This window comes from Hemitrygon akajei, chromosome 7 (assembly GCF_048418815.1).
Source record: "Hemitrygon akajei chromosome 7, sHemAka1.3, whole genome shotgun sequence".
NCBI classification, from domain to species: domain Eukaryota; kingdom Metazoa; phylum Chordata; class Chondrichthyes; order Myliobatiformes; family Dasyatidae; genus Hemitrygon; species Hemitrygon akajei.
Window position 1 is genome coordinate 27125553 of NC_133130.1, and position 22428 is coordinate 27147980.

At 43.4% G+C, this 22428-nt stretch overlaps 1 protein-coding gene across 1 annotated transcript in view; it reads left to right on the forward strand.

Annotated features, from left to right (window-relative positions):
- Window positions 1-12254: 12254 nt before the first annotated feature.
- LOC140729975 (uncharacterized) overlaps window positions 12255-22428 on the forward strand; it is a 33119-nt gene continuing 22945 nt past the window's right edge. Inside the window, exons 1-3 of the mRNA XM_073050148.1 lie at window positions 12255-12365; window positions 20625-20742; window positions 21729-21818. Coding sequence (XP_072906249.1) covers window positions 12269-12365; window positions 20625-20742; window positions 21729-21818 — 305 coding nt within the window. The 5' untranslated portion in view covers window positions 12255-12268. The remainder of the gene's footprint in view (window positions 12366-20624; window positions 20743-21728; window positions 21819-22428) is intronic.

Genomic DNA, 22428 nt, shown 5'->3' on the forward strand with positions numbered 1-22428 from the left:
TAAAGAAAATAAAGGTTACAATAAGAAATATGTACTGCATCTATAAAAAAAATTAAATAAGTAGTGAAAAAGTTAGAACAAAATTAGTGAGGTAGTGTCCATGGGTTCATTGTCTATTCAGAAACCAGATGGTGGAAGAGGAAAGGCTGTAACTAGACAACTGACTGTATGTCTCCTTGGTGGTAGCTCATTTTTACTATTTTCTCCACTGTTTATTTATTTAATAGTAATTTATTGTCCTTGCACTCTGAGCGATTGGTTGTCCATTGTATCTGATGATGACACCTGTATGGGAGAGTTTTTAAAGTGGAAAAGTTGCTCCACTGGGGAAGTTCCATTCCCTCAACCTCAGAAGTTTGAATACAGTGTTAGAAATAGTCATCATAACTGGGGTCTTCATCAATTGCAGTGGATCACTACAATTCCTGCGCTTTGTCATGCTTTTCCCTCTCCATGAAGTGTTGCAGAACCACCTTCCTGGCCGTTGGCCCTCACTGTCGATCTCATCGCCCAGTTTGCCTGAGCAGATTTCGCGTGCTAGGGCAGGCAGGACTGTGTGTCGTGCAATGAGTGGGGAAAGTTTAAAGGACACACAAAATGCTAGAGGAACTCAACAAGTCAGGCAGCACCTACAGAGAGGTATAAACAGTTGATGCTTAAGGCCGAGACCCTTCACATGAGCCATGCTTGCATAACTGTGGATTTCCAATCTCTTGTGTTTACAGTGTAAAAAAGATGTACAGGTAATGCTTTCTGTACACACTGGGTGGTGGGCTCCTGGAATGGGCTGCCAGCGGTGCTGGTGGAGTCATGCACAAACGCTGATATTTCCAACTTCTGCAGAAACCCCGTGTTTAGAATATTTCATTAGTGGCTATCGGTCGGTAGCTGAGAGCCAGTGACTGCCATCAGAATTCTCTGGAGTTGGTTCATTTGTTGAAGCAGGAAACAAGTAACTTGATCCCTCAAGCCAGATCACATACTCTACCTATCAGATCGATAGATCACATATGCCATCTACAAGATCTCTGGATCACAGCCTCCACCCATCAGATCACTAGATCACATCCTCCACCCACATTCTCTGGGATTGGAGGACCAGGCCATCTGACAAACATTTGGGAATGTTAGATGTCAATATACCAGTTATGCAACATAATCTCTGCCTTCAAGTATCATTTGTTCGTTTATCTTTGAAAAACATGATTAAGAGAAAGTGAAAAGCTGTAGGTAGATTTTCTTCAATTTATTTATTGTTTCCTTCTTTATAATTGCACTGTTAGAGTAGTAGGGATGCCAGGCAGGATAGTTAAATGTTCCTCTTGTAGGATGTGGAGGCAGGGAGACCTCTAGCATGTTCAGCTGCAGCTTCAAATAGACTATGGTAAGGAGCTGGAGACTGGAACTGGATGACCTCTGGAACATTCAGGAGGATGAGGGGTGATAGACAAGACAGGACGTATTGAGAGGTAGTTAATGCCCAAAGTGCAGGTCACAGGAAACTGGGTGACAGTCGAGAAGTTGAAGGGGGATAAACAACCTGTTCAGTGTATCCCTGTGGTCACCTCTCTCAACATCAGGAATGCCGCTTTGGATACTGTTGAGGTTATGACCTACAGCAGAAAGTCACAGTGGTCAGGTGTCTGGCACTGGGTCTGGTTCAGAGGCTCAGAAGAGAAAGGGGAAAACAGCTGAGTAGTGAAGATAGGGAATTCATCACTTAGGAGAACAGAAGGGAGGATGAGAATAGGATTCCCTGATGGGATGTTGTTTCCTGGGTGCCAAGGTCTGGGACATCTCAGATCGAGTGTTCAGCTTTCATAAGTGGGAGGGTGAGCAGCCAGAGGTCGTGGTCTATGTAAGTACTAGTGACACAAGTAATTATTTCGACCATATAAGTACAGGAAGACTAGTGAGAAAGACTACTGAGGTTCTGCAAAGACAGGTCAGGAGATTAGGTGCTAAATTAAAGGACAATACTTCCAGGGTTGTGGGTGCAGTGCCATGAGCCAGTGAGGCCAGAAGGATGATTATACAGTTTAACATGTGGCTAAGGAGTTTGTGTAAGAGAGAGAGCTTCGGAGTTTTGTATCATTGGGTTCTCTTCCATGGAATGTGGCATTTACTTTGTGGGAGAAGTGGTAGTGATGGCTGCCTTTTTGACTGGAGGCCTGTGACTAGTGGAGTGCTACAGGGATCGATGCTGGGTCCATTTTTGCCTGTCACCTGTATCAATGATCTGGATGATAATGTAATTAACTGGAAAAGCAAATTTACAGATAACGCCAAGGTTGGGAGTGTAGTGGAGAGTATGAAAAACTAAAAGAACTTGCAGTGGGATCTGGACCATCTGGAAAAAAGGGCTGAAAAATGTCAGATGGAATTTGATGCAGACAAGTGCAAAATGTTGCAATTTGGGAGGACCATTACATAATGAGTGGTGGGCATGGAGGAGGGCAGTAGAGCAAAGGGATCTGTGAATACAGGTCCATAAATCTTTGAAAGTGGTGTCATGGGTAGAGAGGGTCGTAAAAAAGCTTTTGGCACATTGACCTTCATAAGTCAAAGTATGGAGTACAGAAGATGGGATGTTAAGTTGAAATTGTATAAGATGTTGGTGAGGCCTAATTTGGAGTATTGTGTGCAGTTTTGATCACCTTTCTAGAGGGATGATGTAAATAAGATTGAAAGAATACAGAGAAAATTTACAGGGCTATTGCATGGACCGGAGGACCTGCATTATTAAGAAAGATTGAACTGCTTTGAATTTTACTCCATAGAATGTAGAATACTGAGGGGAGATTTGATATACTAAATTATGAAGGGAATGGATAGGGTAAATGCAAGCAGGCCTTCTCCACTGAGGTTGGGTGAGACTGCAACCAACAGTTATGGGTCAAGGGTGAAAGGTGAAATGTTCAAGAGGAACATGAGGGGAAGCTCCTTCTCTTAGCGTGGTGAGATTGTGGAATGAGCTTCCAGCTCAAGCTGTCGATGCGGCATTGATTTCAAAGCTTAAGTTTGGATGGATATATGGATGGGATGGATATGGAGAGCTATGGTCTGGGTGCAGATCAATGGGAGAAAGGGCTTGTTTCTGTGCTACAGCTTTCTTTGAGTCAAAGTGCTACACTTCCCTGGACATCTCATGCACCCCATTCAAAATAATGGGCTGTTTTAAGAGCATAAGAGATAGGAGCAGGATTAGGACATCTGGCCTGTCAAGCCTGTTTCGCTATTCAATAAGATCATGGCACATCTGGCCATGGACTCATTTCTACCTACCTGCCTTTTCCCCATAACTCCTAATTCCCCTTCAATGCAAAAATCTGTCCAACCTTGTCTTGAGTATATTTACTGAGGCAGCCTCCACTGCTTCATTGGGCAGAGAATTCCACAGATCCACCACTCCTTGGGAAAAGCAGTTCCTCCTCATCTCCATCCTAAATTTACTCCCTATAATCTTGAGGCTATGTCCCCTAGTTCTAGTCTCACCTACTTGTGGAAACAACTTTCCTGCCTCTACCTTATTTACCTCTTTCATAATTTTATATGTTTCTATTGTTATGTGTGATGAGAAAACCAGATGGAGATGGGGTCCAGAGTTGACCCCCCTCCCGTGAACTATGCTGCTAATGAGAGAGAGAGATGAAGAACAGAGGGAGAGGCATCTGATACAGATAAGAGAGAGAGACACACACATGATTTAATATTATGGCTTCTTCACTGATTATTTACCTTTTGCTACAAGGACACTTCTTTGCTCGTTAACATTCCTGCTGAGACAGCAGGGAGTGGCCAGTTTGATGGACACGGAGTTGATGGATGGCTGATACCCCATCAGGGGAGATAAAAGATGGGTCTGCTGAGACACCGAGAGACACTGCAAGAGTGTTGTGCACCCACAGGAAGGTGGGGGCTTGGAGGACCGAATCGGGAGATCGGTCACAAAGCTCACAGTGTGATGGCAGGACCGGTGGGGGCTTGTGTGTGTGTCCACTCACGCCAGAGTGACGAGTCCACCATGGAAGAACTGTCTAGCTGAGAACAGAGGGGTCATAACCGAATGACCACATCAGTACAATGGAGGGTTTGCCTGCAGCAGCTGCTCACGTCTCGCTCACTCTCTCTCTCTCTCCAACATCACAACAGCAACTACCTCAACCCAAACTGAACTGAACTGAGCTCTGCATTATCTTAAGACTTTTCATCTACCCCTAGACTTTGATAGAGCTTGGTTTTGATTATTATTCCTACACTTCTGTATTTATCATCCTAACCTGTATATTTGCATTTTTGACACCGTATTACTTAGTTTACTAATAAACACTTTTAGTTACAGTACCACCAGACTCCAACATATCATTCCATTTCTGCTGGTTTGGTAACCCGGTCACAGTGTACGTGACAGATTGGGGGCTCATCTGGGATTTGATTACCAAATTGGGGGCTGGTGAATTGATTGGGGTGAATTCCCTTATCTGATCTGGTTGTGTGGAAAACCAGAAAGGAAACCAGCAGTGATGGAGATTGACAAATTTCTAAGGGAACCAACTTCAGGGGCATTAGAGGATGCCAGAAAGTTGGAATTGTTGAATATTGCGAGACAGTTGAAACTCTCGACGGTGAAACCGGCAATGAGAAAGGCGGAGATACAGAAAGCAATTGCCACGTATTATGTATCCCAGGAGGTGTTCCAGGTAGAAGTATTGGAGCTGTTTCCGGAAAGTAAACCTAACGGGGTTGAGCTCCAGCTTCAGATGGAAAGATTAAGGATGGAGGAGGAGGAAAGGAAGAGGGAGCATGAGCTCTGAATAAGGAAGCTGGAGGCAGAGAAGGAAAGAGAAAAAAGGCAGTTTGAGCTAGAAAAGATAAGAATATTGCAGCTGGGAGGTCCAGTGTTTGACATTGATGATGTATATAGCTTGAAAGAGTTGGTTGTAATTGATGAATTTAAGAAGTGTGTTCCCAATGATGAAAAGGCATTCTGAGTTGAAAAGGATGCCGCTACCTTGAGGGAGTCTGCTGGGTTAGCAGACGAGGTTGTTTTAACCCGCAAGGTTGAGTTTACTCTGGATAGGAGTTTCCCAGAGTGTAACTGGGAGGATCAGGGGAACTTGGAATTTGAAACTGGGACTGGTATTGAAAGCCTAGAAGAGGCAGATGTCCCATTTGCCTGTGTGCAGGTTGTTGAAGTACCTGTGAATTCACAGGGTACTGAACCTTGTGGTGAAACTCAGTTAAGGTCTGAGGTGTCTGACTTGGTTAAAAAGGAATGCTTTTGGGTCAGATGGACTTGGTTCAGTGAGTAAGGGGTTAACCCTGGCACCAGTGGAAAGTGAGGATTCTCAGTCACTTGTGTTAGATGGTGTTCTAAAAGTTAGTGATGAGATGAAAGCTGGTGAAGTGAATTTAATGGACAATAGTGAGGAAGGAGCTGTGTCTGGATTTTTAAATGAAGAACTGGAGAAGCTTGGACTGGTTTCACGACCTTTGACCCTGCTTGCAGGACAATGGTCTGTTGAAGAATGTGTCAGCTTGTTAAACTCTGTTTTAGAAGTTGAAAGTAAACCACTCCAAGGTCGGAGAACAGTTGTTCAAGATGACAATGTAGAGAAAAAGGATTGTTTTGGGATTGGGAGACCACCTAACTGCATTACAATGGGGACGAATCGAAGTAAAAGTCGAAGAAACAGATTAGATGGTTTATTTGGGAATTTCCAGAATGTAAACATGGTTTTCATAAGATGGTGTTGAGCTTGGTAAACATTAAATTGGCACCTATCCAGGGTGAAATTAAGTCAGCGGAACGGCTAACGAGCAAGCTCGTGGCTGGCAACCCACGCACAGATACTGGCGCAGTTAGCAGAGACAAGAGTTTAATTTATGGAAGTTTGTCAGAGACTTTTCTACCTTTCATGTTACAGCAGGATTTGGAGAGTAAGGAGGATGAGAAAGGCTTGTCTTTGTCAAAGGATGAATTTATAGCAGAGCAAAGTAGAGATTCTGAAATTATTGCATTAAAGAAGACAGCTCTCACAAAAGAGGAGGTTCAGAGAGGGTCAGCAGGATATTACCTGAAAGATGGGATATTGATGAGGAGGTGGAGACCACCTACTGGGTTTGGAAATGAGGACTGGGCGATTGAACATCAAGTGATGGTCCCGAAAGTTTACAGGGCTGAGATTTTAAATGTGGCTTATAATATGTCTTCCACTTTGAAGTGGAAAAGACAGTAAACGGAAGTGAGAAGGAATTCTGCTGGCCTAATTTAAGGAAGGATGTTGTGAACTTGCACAGGGCTTGTCATACCTGTCAGGGTGCAGGAAAACCTAATCAGGTGATCCTAGCAGTACCATTTAGGTCAATACCTGTTCTTGGTGAACCATCTTCCAGGGTCATAGTGGATTGTATGGGCCCATTGCCAAAGACTGCAGCTGGCTACGAGTATCTGTTAACCATCATGTGTGCTGTGTCTAGGTTCCATGGAATGGTGCCTCACTGGAACACCAAGGCCCAGACCGTGGTAAAAGCACTTATAAAATTTTCTACACAGGTAGGTCTACCTAAAGGAATCCGATCTGTCCAGGGTAGTATCTTCACATGGAGAACATTCCAGGGGATAGTTAAAGAGTTGAGATCTAAGCATATTGTATCACCTTTGACCTTACTGAGAGAGCAATGGTCAGATCAGAATGAAAATGTGATTAAGGGTTATTATGACTGCTACCCTGCACCAGTGAGTACTGTTAGGACAATGGAGGAGATTGTCATGTCTAGTACTGGAGTACCAATTCATTTTACTGAACACCCTGTAGTTTTCACAAGACTCAGAATGTCTGATGTTTTGGAAATTATCGATGGAAAAATTCAACATTTGCAGTCAAAGCAGCAAAAACAACTGAAGACCTTAACTGACAAGTATAAAGGTTTATTCCCTGATATTCTAAGACTGTGCACATGTACAATGCATGAAGTGATTGTAAATTCAGGCCAGGCTATTAAGCAGCATCCCTACAGAGTGACCTTGGAGGAAAGCAAGCTGGTAGAAAAACTGTTTAAACAAATGTCTGCAGCCAATCTCACAGTGAACCTCGCCAAAAGTGAGTTCGGCCATGCCACGGTCACGTACCTGGGGTATGTGGTAGGACAGGGGCAGCTGGCCCCTGTGCAGGCGAAAGTACAGGCTATTTCTGAAGTTCCCGTCCCGACTGATAAGAGGGCACTGAGAAGGTTTCTGGGAATGGTGGGGTACTATTGGAAGTTTTGTAAGAACTTTGCGGATATTGCCCTTCCTCTTACAAAGCTCTTGCAAAAGAATGAAAAGTTTGTGTGGAGCAATCCTTGCCAAGAAGCCTTTGAGAGGCTGAAAACTATACTATGTTACCACCCTGTGTTAAAAGCACCTGACTTTTCGAAACCCTTCTCCCTGGCAACCGACGCAAGTAATGAGGCTGCGGGGCAGTGCTACTGCAGAGAGCTGAGGACGAAATTGAACACCCAGTGGCTTATTTCTCTAGGAAGTTCAATGTGCACCAGAGAAATTATTCCACTGTAGAAAAAGAATTACTGTCACATATTATGGCGTTACAGCATTTTGAGGTTTACATTTGTCCGGCACAGAAGCCATTGATACTTTATACTGATCACAACCCATTGGTATTTTTGACTAACATGAAGAATAAAAATAGACGGTTATTAAGTTGGAGTCTGTTGCTACAGGAATTTGATATTAAAATACAACATGTAAAGGGTACTGACAATGTAATTGCTGATTGTTTATCTAGGTGTTAGATTTGAAAGTATATCTGTGTTACTCTGTTAGTTAATGACTACTTCTGTATTATATTAGACTCTGTAATGTGCCTTACTATTGAATTTTTCCCCCTCCGGTAAAAATTCTTTTAAGGGTGGGGTGTTATCTGTGATGAGAAAACCAGATGGAGATGGGATCCAGAGTTGACCCCCACCCCCGTGAACTATGCTGCTAATGAGAGAGAGAGAGATGAAGAACAGAGGGAGAGGCATCTGATACAGATAAGAGAGAGACATATGATTTAATATTATGGCTTCTCCACTGATTATTTACCTTTTGCTACAAGGACACTTCTTTGCTCGTTAACATTCCTGCTGAGACAGCAGGGAGTGGCCAGTTTGATGGTCACTGGGTACCATCCGGTCACGGGGTACGTGACACTATAAAATTTCCTCTCATCCTTCTGAATTCCAGCTAGTACAGTCTCAGGTGACTCAATCTCTCCTCATAGTCTAGTCCTCTCATCTCTAAAATCAACTTAGTTAACCTCCTCTGCACCACCTCCAAAGCCAGTTCCTCAACTAAGGAGACCACAACTGCACGCATTACTCCAGATGCAGCCTCAGCAGTACCGTGTACAATTGCAGTATAACTTCCCTGCTCTTAAATTCAATCCCTCTGGCAATGAAAGCCAACATCCCATTTGCCTTCTTGATAGCCTGCTGCACCTGCAAACCAACCTTTTGCAATTCATGCACAAGCACTCCCAAGTCCCTCTGCACAGCAGCATGCTGCAATCTTTTACCATTTAAATAATCTGATCTTCCACATTTCCTTCCATAGTGAATTACCTTGCAATTACCAAAGTTGTTCTCCGTCTGCCAGACCCTTGTCCACTCACTTAACCTATCTATATCACTCTGCAGACTCTCTACATCTCCTGCACAATTTGCTTTGCTATCTAAATTCAGACCCACAAGTTTGCTCAGCACTACTTCTTTAGCGATAGCTATTGTATCGAGGTCCTCACCTCTCATCCCATCTATATCATATCTCTTTGGCATTTTAGATATGACCTCCACCATGAAGACTGACACAAAATAGTCATTCAAAGCCTCAGCCATTTCCTCAATATTGAATGAGCACCTGCTTAGGAACCCCCCCCCCCCCCCAATCACTGATCAAGGTCATATGAAGCTATGGGAGCAGGTGGTGGGTGGTTGTATGAGTAACCAGTGCATATCACAAGTTCTGCTTATGGGACCACTGACACCAGGCAACCAATCTCTGAAGAGTTTTGTTAATGGCTGGAGTCACCCATCTTGTGAAGGCATTGCCCAGAAAAGGGCAATGGCAAGCCACTTCTGTAGAAAAGAACAATTACGGTTATGCATAGAGAAAAGAATGAGAACAACGGTGTTCAGGGGATGTTAAAGACAGATGGAGGACCATGTTCACCTAAATCGTAAGACAATGCTCATAAGCTGATGATTTATTAGCATAGTCTTTTGACGTTTGAAATTAACCTGTTAACCAATATAAAGGAAATATGCTAATGGTATCATTTTGACTGTATAAACCTATGTTTAGACTTAACTTTCATGAGTGGATACAATAAAGGATGCCCCCATATGCAATCATTCTTAATATCAACTGGGAAGAAACTTCAAGTTACAATCATATTTGAAGTTTTACCATAGATGTAGGTTCATGGTTAGAAATTCAACCATAAATAATGAATCCAAAATATTCTAGAACAGAGATGAGGAGGAATTTCTTAGCCAGGGGATGATGAACTTGTGGAATTCTTTGTCACAGGGAGCTGTGGAGGACAAATTGTTGAGGATATTCAAAGTGGAGGTTGATAGCTTCCTGATTTGTCAGGGTGACAAACGTTCTGGGAAGAAAACAGGAGAATGGGATTGAGAGGGTAAATAAATCAGCCAGTATGGAATGGTGGAACAGACTCAGTGGGCTGAATGGCCTCATTCTGTTCTTTTGTCTTATGGCCTTAGGGATTCATTATTGTAAGGTAGAAAGACAAGGAGACAACCTATGCCCAGCACTGTGAAATTAATGAGCACACCATGTGCAGCTAATGTCTAAGCCAAGACTCTGGTTGTGGACATCGACTGTCCAACTGGTCAGCTGGAGCACAGACTGGACTTACACACAAGGGAGAGAAGTTCCAACTTTCATCTTGATTCAGAAGAATAGGACAATACAGAGAAGAGCCAGTTCCCATTACTGTACTGTAATAGCACATGAAAGGAACAATATGTTCTACTACAGTACTGGAACTGATCCTTCAGACAAGTATGTCTGTGCCAAACAAGATGCCAAATTAAACATCTTCTCTTCCATCTCCACATGGTCCATATCCCTTCTTTCCCTGCACATTCATGTTTCCTGCTTCAACAAATGAACCAACTCCAAAGAATTCTGATGGCAGTCACTGGCTCTCAGCTACCAACCGATAGCCACTAATGAAATATTCTAAACACAGGGGTTTCTGCAGAAGCTGGAAATACAGAGCAACACAGACAGAATGTTGGAGGAACTCAGGAGGCCAGGCAGCATCTATAGAGGGATAAATAGTCAATATTCAGGACAAAGACACTTAAATATCCATGCTGCTCTATATAAATACCACTCACCTCTTGAATTAATTCCAAGTTTTTATATACTCTTTATTCCACACCCACACCATCTAATTCTTGTATTAGATGGTGTAAGTTTGTATGTTCTCACTCTGACCATGTGGGTTTCCTCCAGCTGCTCCAGTTTCCTCCTGCATTACAAAAACAGACAAGATTAGTAGGTTCATCGATCACATGAGTGCAACTGGGCAGCGCTGGCTGGCTGGGCTGGATTGGCCTGTTACTGTACCGTATCTCAAAAACTCTTTGAAGATCACCACTTGTGGTGGAGATGTTTGTGAGTGCCTGAGATCTTGAGAGTGATGTCATCTGGCACTTGGCTCCTGGTAGGGTCACCCATGATGGTAAGGTCAAGGGGGAAGTTCCAGACAAAGAGCGATCCAACCTAGACCTCAACAGTGGAGCTAGCGGAGAGTGATGACTCATCACAATGGCAGTGAAGGAGGGAGGAGGCTGTAGCAGGGAAGGGTCCCCAGTTGCCTTCCATTCCATGCCACTGGACCCTGATTGTCAAGGACCTATCTGCCTCCCCATGTTAAACAAAGTCATGTTCTTCATTAAAGGAATAAACCCTTGGGAGAAAGTCATACTCAACTCAAGTGATTGTATTACTACTATATCTCTAAATAAAACAGAAAATAAAAACTCAATCCAGGTATCCATTGTTCTCTACATTAACTATCTAACTTGATTAGATTCTAGCCTGTAACTTATTGTGAGGGGTCTGTTACTGCCTGTAAGCAAGCCATCTAAACCAATCTGTAAAATAATTCATTTCCAGAACACCAATGCATGAGAGCTGTGATGCATTTGTGATCAGCAACCTCCTTAACCTCTCCGCATAGACTGTCTGAAATTTGAGATTCCCCACCTGCTTTTAAAAAATTGCTGCTGCTGGTGAGAGGAGCCAAGGGAAGTTGTGAATGGTCTCATTCTGCTCCTATGTCTTATGGTCTTATGGTAATACGTTGTTTTTGTTGGTAACCAACACGACTAGTGTTGTGCTGTGTTGCCACACTTTTCAGCAGCCAGCATAGCACGTTTGCCATGATCAGCAGAACATTGTCACCTGAAGTGCCTGATCCTGCAACAGTTGCGCACAGAATCCTCTCTCAATGTCAGATATGATTTTGTTACAACCTCTATGTCCAAGGGATTTTTTCTTTGCACAGAGAATGAGTCGAATCTTAGAATGAGCTGCTAGGGTTGGTAGTGGAGGTAAATACGATAGAGGCATTTAAGAGTCTCTTATCTGGGCACATGGATGTGCAGAAAATGGAGGACTATGGATGTTGTATAGGCAGAAAGTTAGACATTTTTAATATAGACAGACGCAAAATATTTTTTTTCTAGAGACAAAATGTATAATACAAGAGAACGTGCATTTATGGCGAGAGAAATAACTTCAAAGAAGATGTGCTGGCATGTTTTTTTACACTGAGAGTGGTGGGTGGCTGGAATGGGCTGCCTGAGGGGGAGGTGATAAAGGGCTTAGCAAGCTTTTAGATCAGTTCATGGGTATGCAGTGGTGGAGACTGAATGGATTAGTTCAGTTGGGCATTTAATTGGTTTGGCACAACACTGTGGGTTATATTTACTAACTTACTCAGTTTTACATTTACCAGTTTCTGTGTGCGACTGTTGCAGGATCAGGCTTTTCGGGTGAAAATGTTCTGCTGATCACGGTGAATGTGCTATGCTGGCCGCCAAAATGTGTGGCAACACCTACGGGCTGCACTAAGCACAACACTGGTTGTGTTGGTTGCAAACAAAAACATATTACCTAGAGACCATAAGACATAGGAGCAGAATTAGATCATTCAGACCTTCCACTCAGCCCCTCCATTCCATCATGGCTGATTTATTATCCCTCTCAACCCAACTCTCCTGTCTTCCCCTCACTAATCAAGCCCTTTCGATGAGATCCTCCTTCAATCTTCCAAACCGCAGTGAGTACCGGTCAAGTGTCTTCAAATGCTATTTATAAGGTAACTCTTTCAGTCCCAGTATCATTCTTGTGAACCTCCTCTGGACCATTTCCAATGTCATAGAACATAGAACAGTACATTACAGGCCCTTCGGTCCACAATGTTGTGCTGATCCTCAAACCCTGCCTCCCATATAACCCCCCACCTTAAATTCCTCCATATATCTGTCTAGTAGTTTCTTAAACTTCACTAGTGTATCTTCCTCCACCACTGACTCAGGCAGTGCATTCCACGCACCAACCACTCTGAGTGAAAAACCTTCCTCTAATATCCCCCTTGAACTTCCCTCCCTTTACCTTAAAGCCATGTCCTCTTGTACTGAGCAGTGGTGCCCTGGGGAAGAGGCACTGGCTATCCACTCTATCTATCCCTCTTAATATCTTGTACACCTCTATCATGTCTCCTCTCATCCTCCTCCTCTCCAATGAGTAAAGCCCTAGCTCCCTTAATCTCTGATCATAATCCATTCTCTCTAAAACAGGCAGCATCCTGGTAAATCTCCTCTGTACCCTTTCCCATGCTTCCACATCCTTCCTATAGTGAGGCGACCAGAACTGGACACGGTACTCCAAGTGTGGCCTAACTAGAGTTTTATAGAGCTGCATCATTACATCGCATCTCTTAAACTCTATCCCTCGACTTATGAAAGCTAACAACCGATAAGCTTTCTTAACTACCCTATCTACCTGTGAGGCAACTTTCAGGGATCTGTGGACATGTACCCCCAGATCTCTCTGCTCCTCCACACTACCAAGTATCCTGCCATTTACTTTGTACTCTTCCTTGGAGTTTGTCCTTCCAAAGTGTACCACGTCACACTTCTCCAGGTTGAACTCCATCTGCCACTTCTCAGCCCACTCCTGCATCCTATCAATGTCTGTCTGCAATCTTCAACAATCCCCTACACTATCTACAACACCACCAACCTTTGTGTCGTCTACAAACTTGCCAACCCACCCTTCTACCCCCACATCCAGGTCGTTAATAAAAATTACGAAAAGTAGAGGTCCCAGAACAGATCCTTGTGGGACACCACTAGTCACAACCCTCCAATCTGAATGTACTCTGTCCACCATGACCCTCTGCCTTCTGCAGGCAAGCCAATTCTGAAACCACCTGGCCAAACTTGTCAACTCATCCTTTCTTAGATAAGGGCCAAAAACTGCTCAAAATCCCAAGGGTGGTCTGAAGAATGCTTTATAATGCCTCAGTATTTCATCTTTGCTTTTAAAATAGTCATATAGTCACAGAAAAGTACAGCACAGACACAGACCCTTTGGCTGTAACCATTAAATCTGCCTACTCCCATTGACCTCGACAACCACCAAAGTCCTCCATACCTTTTCAAACCACTTAAATGCTGAAATCAAGTCCACATGACCCACTTATGCTGGCAGCTCATTCCACACTCTCACCACCCTCTGAGTGAACCGTTGACACCTTGTTATTGGCTCTGCTCCAGCTCAGTATTCATTTATTGCCCTCTTCTCAGCAAGTGACAATTGATAATTTATGCCTTTTTGTTTTCAATCAGCAACCAGCTTGAGTAACTCCAGACAATTAACAGACACCAACATTCACAAACCTGCATGTTGTATCCAAGCAAAGAACTCCTCACAAATTACTTCTTATTTGAAAATGATCCCTAGTTCTGCAGATTACCTAGAGCAACTTTGTATCTTCTTTAAAACACTGATTAAACCAAGCAATTCAAATTCACAAAAAGAAGAACAGAGTGTCTTCACAAAATGGCAGCCTCCATCCCCAACTGCACAGCAAGAACAAATACAAATAGTCTGACTGCCTCCACTGTCCCCAATTCATTCAAAATTCATTGATTTGTAAACTGGTGTTCTTTCTGGCCAACAATGCCAAAAGCTTTTCACCTATGATGCCAGTTTCAATAAATTATGGGACTGTATTCCCAGATCCATTTGTTCTACTACACTACCCTGTGCCCTACTGGTCACTGTAAGAGACCTATCCTGGTTGGTCCTACCAAAGAGCAACACCTCACATTTGCCTGCAACAAATTCCATCTACCATTTTTCAGCTAATCCAAGTCACTCTTTATGCTACGATAGCCTCACTGTCCACTGCACCCCCAGTCTTGGTGTCATCTGCAAATCTGATGATCCATTTAACCACATTATCATCCAAATCGTTGATATAGATGTCAAACAAAAGCAGACCCAGCACTTTTATTTTGCCTCGTAATCTCTTGGATTACAGCTAGAAATCTCAGTCCAGGGACTAAATCCAGGCTGATGTGAATAAAGTTGATCCTTCATTGATGGTGCGAGTAAAGGGGAGAACCTATTCTCATAAGGCATGCTCTCCAATACAGCCAACATCCTTGTAAATCTTCTCTGCACCCTTTCTATGGCTTCCATATTCTTCCTGTAGTGAGGCGACCAGAACTGAGCACAGTACTCCAAGTGGGTGCCAGTTCTGACCAGGGTGTTGCAAGGACGTGGCAGTGGAACAAACCCAGGTGCTCAACACAGGCGCAGAGGCCAAGGAGGGGGACACTGCCGTCTTAGCGAGTGTGGGAAGGGTTCCAAAGGGGGTTGTACCCAGAGACTTGGTAGATAATTCAGGAACAAGGATAGACTTATAATTGAAAGTCCTAAACACCATCAACCCTCCAATCCTCTGGAACCTCTTTCGTCCCCATTAATGATGCAAAGATCATCGCCAGAGACTCAGCAATCTCCTCCCTTGCCTCCCACAGTAGCCTGGGGTACATTGCATCTAGTCCCAGTGACTTATCCAACTTGATGCTTTCCAAAGGCTCCAGCACATCCTCTTTCTTAATATCTACATGCTCAAGCTTTTCAGTCAGCTGCAAGTCAGCACTACATCACCAAGATCCTTTTCCATAGTGAATACTGAAGTAAATTATTCATTCCCCTGAACATTTGCCACATTTCTTCTGTACTTTTACCTAAAAGCATCTGTTCTCATTTTAAGCTTCCAATTTCCTGCCCGATAGCCTCATAATTCCCCTTGCTCCAATTAAATGCTTTTCTAACACATCTGTTCCTATCTCTCTCCAATGCTGCTATAAAGGAGATAGAATTATGATCCCTATCTCCAAAATGCTCTCCCACTGAGAAATCTGACACCTGACCAGGTTCATTTCCCAATACCAAATCAAGTACAGTCTTTCCTCTTGTAGGCTTATCTACATATTGTGTCAAGCAACCTTCCTGAACACACCTAACAAATTTCACCCCATCTAAACCCCTTGCTCTAGGGAGATGCCAATCGATACTTGGGAAATTAAAATCTCTCATCACTACAACTCTGTTATTATTACACCCTTCCAGGATCTGTTTCCCTATCTGCTCCTCGATATCCCTGTTACTATTGGGCGGCCTATAAAAAACACCCAGTAAAGTTATTGACCCCCTCCCTGTTCCTAATCTCCACCCACAGAGACTCTGTAGACAATCAGTCAGGTCCTGGGGATTTATCTACTCTGATTTGCCTCAAGCCAGCAGGCACCTCTTCCTCTTTAATCTGTAGAGGTTCCATGACCTCACTACTTGTTTGCTTTATTTCCATAGGCTCCTTGCCAGTTTTCTTAGTAAATACAGATGCAAAAAACCCATTTAAGATCTCCCCCATTTCTTTTGGTTCCATACATAGCCGACCACTCTGATCTTCAAGAGGACCAATTTTATCCCTTACTATTCTTTTGCTCTTAGTATACCTACAGAAGCTCTTAGGATTATCCTTGCGTTAAAATAGACACATCTCAAACTATCAGTCTGAGTGTGTCCCTTCTCTATCACCTGCCTATCTTCCCTCACACACTGTCTCCAAGCTTTCTCTATTTGTGAGCCAACCGTCTCTTCCCCAGTCTCTTCAGTTCGGTTCCCACCCCCCAACAATTTTAGTTTGGTTCAATAACAGGGACATTTCACCTAGGAAATGGAAGTTTTGAAATGCAAATTGTGGCATTCAACCACAAGAGAATAGAATACATGTGGAAATTTGGAAATGTGTCTGAGTTGTTTATTTGAGATTCAGGGTTTGGGATTGTTTATTGTTATTCTTAGTACACAAGTATAAAGGAGAACAACGTGATTGCTACTCTGGATTGGATGTTTTTAAAAACATAATAATTATAAAAATAATATTGATTCTATCTAACACAATGTACAAGTGACTGTTGAGTATAGCTGTATATGCATAACATCAGTTTACCGACATAGACTGGTTGTATGTACGTTGTTACGAACCCTGTAACTGGGTGTCTTACCAGCAAAGATAGGAGTAGCCGTTGAAGTCTGATGATACTATTTTTAACAGTATTTATTAGTAAAAATACACAAAAATATCAATGCAAATATACAGATAATATACGTCATCAATACTAAACCTAAAAGTGCAGGTATAATAATCATCAATAAGAAATAAGCTCTATCGTTGTCTAGGGGATAATGAATTGTCCGATGGAAATATAAAGTTCAGTTCAGTTCATACAGGCTGCCGTCGTTGCTGATCACCGTGTGGCAATTGTTGGAGAGAGAGAGAGAGAGAGAGAGAGAGAGAGAGAGAGAGAGAGAGAGAGAGAGAGAGAGAGAGAGAGAGAGAGAGAGAGAAACTTGTCGACTTTCCTTGTTACGAATTTGATCCGTATCCGTCCTTTAGCTAGACTGTTCCATGGAGGACTCGTCACCCAGGCAAGGGTGGACACACACACAAACCCCCACCGATCTCGTAGCGTTTCTCCTGGTGTGTCTGAGGGGTGTTCCCCAGACCCGACTTTTATCCTCACTCACGGGGTCTCAGATGTCAATCAGGTTGGGATGACGCAATCCCTCAACCAGACCACTCTGGTTGCCCCCTGAGGGGTTTCAATGAATAGTACAGTACTCAATACACAATTCCATCTCCAAGAGACAATAGCAGTAATCTCTCTCTTTGTCAATAGGAGACATTCCACCTTGTGTATTCTGCGTTGTCTATAACAACTACCTTTGCTGTTATCCTGTCTCTCTCATCTCCCTTGATAACAGCATTGGAATAGTAGCGATTTGCGATTCTCCAAAAGGAGGGGGCGACTTTGCACCCTTCGGCCCATCAGAGTTGCTCCGCATTCGTAACAACATAAAATGACAGTAGTTGCATTATTATCTGAACATAAGATGACTAACAAAAAATGATAAAATGGAAATAGTGGTGGGAGGTTGTGGTGCCAGTTAGTGGGTGGACGTGTCGGCATCGGGGAAGAAACTGGTTTTGAGTCGAGTGAGCCTGGCTTGGACGCTGCGTAGCTTCTTCCCTGATGGGAGTGGGATAGTCAATCAGCAGAGTGGGTGGGATCCTTCATGACGTTTCTCATGTTATATATGTTTCATGAATTATTTTGTATTATATTGTATTTCTCTACTTTCCTGTAAATACATGCAAGAAATTATACTTTGACTTTGAAGCGTTACACTCGCTTTCAAAATGACAGGTACTAATCCCAGGGCAGAATGTTACTTTTTTCCCCATGCAGCTAGTTTCTCAGAGAGAAATTACTTCTGACATTATTAAAGATGAAATAGTGGCATATCTGGATAGCAGTGATAGGATTGGGCCGAGCCAGCATGGATTTACCAAGGGTAAATCATGCTTGACTAATCTATTGGAGTTTTTCGAGGATGTAACCAGGAAGTTAGACAAGGGAGATCCAGTGGATGTAGTGTACCTCGATTTTCAGAAAGCATTTGATAAGGTCCCACATAGGAGATTGGTGGGTAAAATCAAAGCTCATGGCATTGGGGGGGAAGACATTGACATGGATAGAAAACTGGTTGGCAGATAGAAAGCAAAGGGTAGCAGTGAATGGGTGTTTCTCGGAATGGCAGGTGGTGACTAGTGGGGTGCCACAGGGCTCGGTATTGGGACCACAGTTGTTTACGATTTACGTCAACGATTTAGATGAAGGCATTGAGAATAACATCAGCAAGTTTGCTGATGATACTAAACTGGGTGGCAGTGTGACATGTGATGAGGATGTTAGGAGAATTCAGGGTGACTTGGATAGGCTGGGTGAGTGGGCAGATACTTAGCAGATGACGTTTAATGTGAATAAGTGTGAGGTTATCCACTTTGGGAGTAAGAACAGGAAGGCAGATTATTATCTGAACGGTGTAGAGTTAGGTAAGGGAGAAATACAAAGAGATCTAGGAGTCCTTGTTCATCAGTCACTGAAGGTGAATGAGCAAGTGCAGCAGGCAGTGAAGAAGGCTAATGGAATGTTGGCCTTTATTACAAAGGGAATTTAGTACAAGAGCAAGGAGATCCTCTTGCATTTGGACAGGGCCCTGGTGAGACCACACCTGGAGTATTGTGTACAGTTTTGGTCTCCAGGGTTAAGGAAGGACATCCTGGCTGTAGAGGAAGTGCAGCGTAGATTCACAAGGTTAATTCCTGGGATGTCAGGACTGCCTTATGCAGAGAGGTTAGAGAGACTGGGCTTGTACACACTGGAATTAAGGAGATTGAGAGGGGATCTGATTGCAACATATAAGATTATTAAGGGATTAGACAAGATAGAGGCAGGAAATATGTTCCAGATGCTGGGAGAGTCCAGTACCAGAGGGCATGGTTTGAGAATAAGGGGTAGGTCATTTAGGACAGAGTTAAGGAAAAACTTCTTCTCCCAGAGAGTTGTGGGGGTCTGGAATGCACTGCCTCGGAAGGCAGTGGAGGCCAATTCTCTGGATGCTTTCAAGAAGGAGCTAGATAGGTATCTTATGGATAGGGGAATCAAGGGATATGGGGACGGCAGGAACCGGGTATTGATAGTAGATGATCAGCCATGATCTCAAAATGGTGGTGCAGGCTCGAAGGGCCGAATGGTCTACTTCTGCACCTATTGTCTATTGTCTAAGATAGAACAGCCTAGTTCAAGACAGGCAGTTTGGCCCATGATGTAGTTCCAATTCTGATGTTAGGGCACAGGGAGGGAAGCGGATGTAGATTAAAAATTACAAAAAAGTTGGATAAAATGCTTGGGGACGTAGGTAGAAATTAAAAGTGGTGCAGTGAAGGTGGTGTGGAAGGAGGGAGACTTAGTTTACAACAGACTAACTGAGTTAACGAATACATAGTGGGCGAAACTGCTTCTTTCTGTGCTGTACGTCTGCGAGGTCCGGTGGAACATTGTTTCATTTGGTTTCATATATGTACAGACAGGTGACAATAAACTTAGAACTTGGAACGGTCATGCGATTGGAAGATCTAACTGGCGGCGGTTGTAATTTGGCGAGAGAAACAATTAGACTTCACGGCGACTGTGTCTGGTTTTGATGTCAAGTGTCATTCCGCTCTGCCGAGATGCTTCCGCTCCAGGTGGAATGCGGATGATCTCTTTGGCCGGGCATCAGTTACCTCTCCTTGGAACGAAAATGTGACCGCCCTTTGTGGACGGAGGCGAGTCTGCGGTTTGAAAACCAGCGTTTTTCAGGCTGTTGTTAGTCAGACTTCTAGAGAAAGAGGCTCGGTCAGGAATTTCGCTTCGGAGAATACTGAAATCTTTCGCGACTCCTTCGGACAGCAACACGCCTTCCTTTCCGTAAGTTTTGCGAACGAACTTTTTCCATTATGGATCTCGAATGCAAAACGGCCGTTATTAAGCACGAGACGAGCCCGTCGCCACTCCTTTCTTCTTTCTGCTTGAACTCAGCTTGTCCGTCCCGACCACCCCCATCCCCTACGCCCGTGCCTGGGAAAAATGGATTGACATGTAAGAGAATGACGGAGATTTGACAAAGACATAGAAATGTATGAAGGGCGTAGATAGGGTAAATGGAAACGGGTCTCTTTTCCACTGAGGTTCGATGAGACTAAAACTAGAGGTCATGGTTAATTATTAAAGGTGAAATGCTTAAGGTGAACATGAGGGGGAATTTTTTCACCGAGGGTTGTGCGACTGTAGAACGAGCTGCCAAAGAGTGGTTTGTTTTCAACATTTAAGCGAAGTTCGGATAAATACATTGACGGGAGAGCTATGAAGGGCTATGGTTCGAGCTCATGTCGGTGGGACGAAGCGGCTTAGTAGATAGGCACGGACTAGATGCGCTCTGTGACTCTATGTTCAGTACAACGTCCAGAGCAGAAAAGGTCATTGGAGTGGGATCTGAAGGAGAGAGGGAAAGGGAGGAGAAGGCAAGGGCGAACGGGGAATATTGAGTTAAGTGTTGTTTTGTATCACAGAACTCTTTGAAATGGGGATCAAATTCAGCTCCTGCTTGGTGACGCTTCTTGCACTCCTCAACTTCTTCTGCTTCCAGGGATCGGCCTTTCCGGCACAGGATAACAGCTCGGACCGAAGGTAGGCAATGCGCCCTGTGAGTTTGTCCATGGTAACATTGTATTTCAAAATATGACTTGGTCCAAAAACACAATGGAATCTGCAGGTGCTTGAAATCCAAAGTATCACAGACAAAATGCAGAGGAACTCAGCACATCAGGCAGTACCTGTGGAAAGCAATGAAGAAATCCTGCTGAGTCCTGAAGGAGGGTCTTGCCTGAAACATTGACTCTTCATTCATTTCAACAGATGTTGTCTGAACTGCTGAGTTCCTCGAACATTTTGATCTGTTACCCAGGTGTTTATGCCTTTCTAAAGTAGCCTGAATGCTATAGATTCCAGTTACTGAATGCAATTTGTTAATTCCTCACATTGAGGATGCCTGGTAATGAACACCTATTGACCAGAAGGCCATTACACCATAAGACATAGGAACGGATTTATGCCAATGAGCCAGTTAAGTCTGCTCTGCCATTCCAGCATGACTGATTGATCACCCTTCCCAATCCCACTACCCTGCCTTCAGATGTTTGCCTTTGGAGAGAAGGCAAATCATTCCCCTTATCGCACTACTCTATTTGTCACTGCACTCCACTATAAACAATTTAAACCTCTTTTTTTGCTTTGAACAGCATTTAGAGGAATGTTGTTTTGCTGTAAATATGGAAGAGTTTCTAATGGAATGCCTAATGTGTTTCATGACAGACTGAGTATTTTGTGAGGTATTGTGTAATGGAATGGTTAACCACCGCTGCTGGTTGACCCACTAGCTTCTTTCTACACTTGCTTGCTGATCCATGTTCTAGCATTTGGAGTCATGTACAAGACCATAACACGTTGGAGCACAACTGAGATATTGGGCCGATCAAGTTCACTCTGCCATTCTATAATGACTGAATTATTATCATTCTCAACTCAACTCTCCTACCTTCTCCCTGTAATTGTTGATGCCCTTACTAATCTAAACCCAATCAGTCTCCATTTTAAATGTACCCCATGTATTCCAGGTCAGCAAAGCGAGAAGTCTCCGACCCTTTGGAAGTATTCCAGGATCCTGACACAAAATCCCTGGAAAATCTACAGGACCCAAGATCCAGGTAAGAGGTCGCAGGGCAGGATTTGGGGAGTGTGGTGATATTGCGGATTACGTACAATAGAGCAAAGACTTTATGACATAGGAGAAGAATGAGGCAATTTGCCCCATCAAATCTGCTCCACCTTACCACCATGGCTAAGTTAATCTACCTCTCAACCCCATTCTCCCTGTAACCTTTCATGCCCTTACTAATCACAACAGATCAAACTCCACTTTAAATACACCCGATGACTTTACCTCCACAGCCATTAACTCAATAGCCTGTGGCTGAAGAAGTTCCTCCTCAACTTTCTTCTAAAAAGAAATCTTTCTATTCTGAGTTTGTTCCCTCTTGTCCAAGATTTCCCTACACTCAGTCTATCCATGCCTTTTAATATGCTATAGGCTTCAGATATATCCATCTTCTCATTCACCTAAACTCCAGCAAGCACAGGCCCAGAGTCATCAAACATCCCTCGTATGTTGAACTTTTCAGGCAAGGGCAATACTCATGGAACGTAGAAGCCCTTACTAATCACAATCTATCAAACTCCACTTTAAATACAACCAATTACTTTACTTCCACAGCCATCTGTGACAAATAGTTCACCAGCTTGTGGCTAAAGAAATTC